General features: G+C 42.6%; 1 protein-coding gene across 1 annotated transcript in view; it reads left to right on the top strand.

Annotated features, from left to right (window-relative positions):
* LOC106806990 (vitellogenin-6-like) overlaps window positions 1-3,769 on the top strand; it is an 8,761-nt gene extending 4,992 nt beyond the window's left edge. Inside the window, exons 8-13 of the mRNA XM_014809188.1 lie at window positions 130-314; window positions 865-1,030; window positions 1,590-1,733; window positions 2,104-2,304; window positions 2,951-3,168; window positions 3,604-3,769. Coding sequence (XP_014664674.1) covers window positions 130-314; window positions 865-1,030; window positions 1,590-1,733; window positions 2,104-2,304; window positions 2,951-3,168; window positions 3,604-3,754 — 1,065 coding nt within the window. The 3' untranslated portion in view covers window positions 3,755-3,769. The remainder of the gene's footprint in view (window positions 1-129; window positions 315-864; window positions 1,031-1,589; window positions 1,734-2,103; window positions 2,305-2,950; window positions 3,169-3,603) is intronic.
* Window positions 3,770-4,048: the final 279 nt, after the last annotated feature.

The following is a 4,048-nucleotide window of genomic DNA, read 5'->3' as shown; positions in this document are numbered from 1 at the left end:
CACACACACACACACACACACACACACACACACACACACACACACACACACACACACACACATATGAAAGATCGGATTCAGTGTTGTTATACGCGTGTGATTGATTGATTGCCCTTCGATCTTACGCAGATCTCTGGCTTACTGGAGTCGTTCGTGCGCGCCGTGAAGGAGGGAAGATCCACGGAGGAGATCGTGCCCATACTGCGTGAGATCTTCCACCACCTGATAAACACCCCGCCACGTCAGCTGCGCACCATCTACAACAAGTTCATCAGCCGCGGAAGCTACGATAGAGAGGCACAGGAAACGATAATGTAAGGACGATATAAGTTTGTGCGTGACCTATTCTAATATTGATCTTAACCTTGTATATCATGGCGGATATTAATTACCGTTGAATTTGTTGAGAACGTATGACCCGCCTTCCTACATTAACACGAAGTAAACTAACGCAACCATTATATATATATGTTATATAACGTAGGTTTGAATTGAATACACACACAAGACTCACTGTGAAGCAATGCGTTCTTACAAAGAAGACGCATTGCAAAGCAACCCTCGATTGTGTGTCGAATGACACCGAATACAACCATGAAATTTACATTCGCGCAATTGCAGATATACTTACCGATCACAGCAATGAGACGAAACGGCCTTTTGGCATTTTTAGCATAGACTGGATTTTGTAACGTCTCGCTAAAATAGCGTGTTCTCGCTCAGAATAAGCGTTGTGTACTTTCCTCGTACAGTATATTGCATATAGTTACCCGCCACAGCAATCGGCTGGTGAAACGCTAACTATAGACTAGATATGGGTGACGTCACGCTATAAGACGCGTTATGTGTTTTCCTCGTGTATAGCGAGACCCTGCACGATATCATCCCGTACCTGGGTCACGAGGAGGCGATCAAAATCATCAAGGATCTGATCATAAACCAGAAGGTCAGCACGGCCCAGGCAGTCAGGATGCTCATCCCTCTCGGACTGGATGCCAAGCCCTCTGAGCAGAATGCTGAGCTCTTGATGGTGAGCACCCACGTCCTTCACCTGTTACTATAGTCTCGATGTGCATCGATCTGTATTTAGATTTCAATTTAATTGCATTTAAATATTTTATTTTAATTTAATTTAATTTCAATTAAATTGAGTTTCAAAACGCGGTTATTTTGAATACGGGACTTTACTTTGTCCGACACATAAATGTGATTTATATGACTGCGTATACATGATCGTATATACAGCAATGGGTCAGTGGTGGATTAGACGAGATGGATGGGGTAGGGTGATGTGTCGTGTGCTGTGTTTGGTTTCCATAGGGTGGTTGATGTTTTGGTGCTATAGGTGCTTGAGACAATTTAGGTGCTCGGTATAGGTGCTATGAAGTGGTGATGTTTTGTTTTACCTGCGTAAAACTGTTCATCGGGGTTGGAGTTCTTGATATTTCAGTTAAAATATAATACACATAATATCTTCTCGTGTATATTTAGGCTTCGGATATACAAACCTGTTAGTGTGTACGTATACGTAAGTATGCGTCTGTGCTTGACGTGTATTATTAAAATACTCTTCTCTTGGAATTCCGTAGGAAGTCTGCAAGTCGCGTGTTGTCTTTAACGTTGCCATGTTGAAGAAGTCTTGCTGGCTCGCTGTCTCCAACCTCATTCACAGGATCTGCAAGCACTCCTACACTAGCGTCAACAGCGGCTTGTGCACCGAGACCAGATATCTGGTACGCATATATAATACTTTATTATTACTTTATTACTTACATTATTTCGTGTTCATATATCTCGTGCACAGAATTTATACTAGGTAGTAAAATTAAGTGACATTCGCGTTTCGATACGTGGCAAAAGTTAGACGAACCTGACGAGACTAATTGAGAAATAGCAATTTATCGCTAATTATGGCGCCAACGATTTTTGCCAAAAGACTTAATTAATTAATCAACCAGGTGGCAATAATCACCGTAATACTTACCCAGGCCTTCTGTTCAAACATTAAAACAGATTCAAAGTGACTACAAACACATAAATATAACGTGACGCCTGATAACACCCTCGGTATTCACGGAGATTAAAACATTGTTTCTTCTCCAGGCTCCACTGCGTGACGTCACCGTCGGAAGCACCAATGAGCTCGAGAACCAGCTGCTCCTCATCAAGTCTCTCGGTAACATGGGTCTGGAATCCCACCTGCCCGTCCTCGCCGAAATCATCATGAACAGGCAGCGCCCCCTACACGTGCGCGTTGAAGCCATCTTCGCTCTGAAACACATCATCGAGCATCAACCAGAGAAGGTGGGTGAGGAGGCTTTACGCAGGGCCCATGCATCTGCTGCAATCCGCAGTGTTGATCTGTCTATTTCATCAAATTGTCTCTTTCCGTCCTCGATATAGTCTCTTGGACTTTGAAGGCTATTATGATTTACGAGGTTACGAGGTTATGAATCTTAATTTATCAGATTTCATCTTCGTATTAACATTGACTAACGTAGCAGCAGTTCGTGCCACGACACCTAGTGGTCAGACGGGTTCCTGGTCGTTCTTACGCATGAAAACCACGACGACTTCTTTACCCAGGACATCTTTAAAATTAATCATCGGCGCATTAGCGCTAATAATGTAATAATTATCGGCTTCAAAAATTAAATAGTTAAACGTTCCGAGTGCTTTTCTCGCAAGAAGACGTGATATCTGTGCTGTCCGTAGTTCTACCTATCTCCTTTGTTATCGCATTTATATTTTCCACCGGATCTAAAAATTCCGTCTGCGTTTCTTCTTGCAAGAACATGAGATAGCTTTGCTGCATGTCAATATCTTTCGTTATCGTATCTTAATTTTCCGCCTTCTCGCACGAACAGATGATTCACATACTGCCCGCAGTTTTGTTAATCTTCTTCGTTATCGTATCTTAATTTTCCGCCTTCGTTTTTTCTCGCAACAGGTCATGGCCCTGCTCACTCCCATCTACCGCAACATCAACGAGGACCACGAGCTGAGGATCGCTGCCTTCGTGACGATCATGCAGACCGGACCCAAGCTGCCCATCCTCGAGCTGCTCGTTGACCAGCTGAAGATGGAGCCTAGCCTGCACGTCGGATCATTCGTCTACTCTTACATCAGCTCCATGTCCAACGCCACCTCGCAGTGCATGAAGCAAATGTAAGTATACACCGAACGCACGCGCGCGCGCTATTTTGTTTTTATTTTCTCGATGTTTGCGTTCTTGAAGCTTTCGATGAGTTCCTGCGCGGTTCCTCATTGTTCGCCTCGGCGGCGAATAGATTCGATGATCTATACTAAGATAGATCCAATACGATCAACTATAGATATTTAATTCGGGGATGCCTCTGGCTGATTGTCGAGCCTGTAGAAATGTAAAGAACTAGGGCGTATGGTAAGTGTATGCTAGTCTCTCACCAGTAACATGGGTGGTGCGGACACTCGCCATTCAAAAATCAATCGAAACATAAATCATATCTATATATAAAGTTTCTTGATTCTTAAAAAATATCTAAAACCCACGATAAAATTAAGTAGTAGTCTACGATACTAGTTTTCAGCATTACTATATACCTGTGTCTGTTGTGATTACAGTGTCCAGGATGCTAAGATCGCACTGAAATTCGGCAAGCTCTACACCCCAGGCATGATCTACTCAAAGGGATTCCACAACGAATTGTACAGCAGTAAGTTACAGTTTTCTCGTACGTTGGGACGACAAAACGAGATTCGTTTTGGCGGCTAAATCATGAAGATCAGCGCACAGCGACCATCTTCGATCGAGCGTTGCTCTTGTCGCCGTCCGTTTACAGTCTTTAACAGCATTCCTTTTAAATATAACAAACAAAGTTAGTTGTCGAGACACTGTGATCTGAGAATCACCAGAAGGAAAAATGAAATTACCGAGATGCATAATTTAGCTAAATGTCTCCACGTATAAGACAATAGCACAGTATATAAGTGTCGTGCTAGTGACTGCATGTCGGTATACGTATATATATATATATATATATATATATATATATATAATATATATATA

Source organism: Priapulus caudatus, unplaced genomic scaffold, assembly GCF_000485595.1.
Source record: "Priapulus caudatus unplaced genomic scaffold, Priapulus_caudatus-5.0.1 Scaffold10, whole genome shotgun sequence".
Lineage (NCBI taxonomy): Eukaryota > Metazoa > Priapulida > Priapulimorpha > Priapulimorphida > Priapulidae > Priapulus > Priapulus caudatus.
Note: the sequence above shows the minus strand (reverse complement) of the source record. Positions and strands in the feature narration are given on the sequence as shown.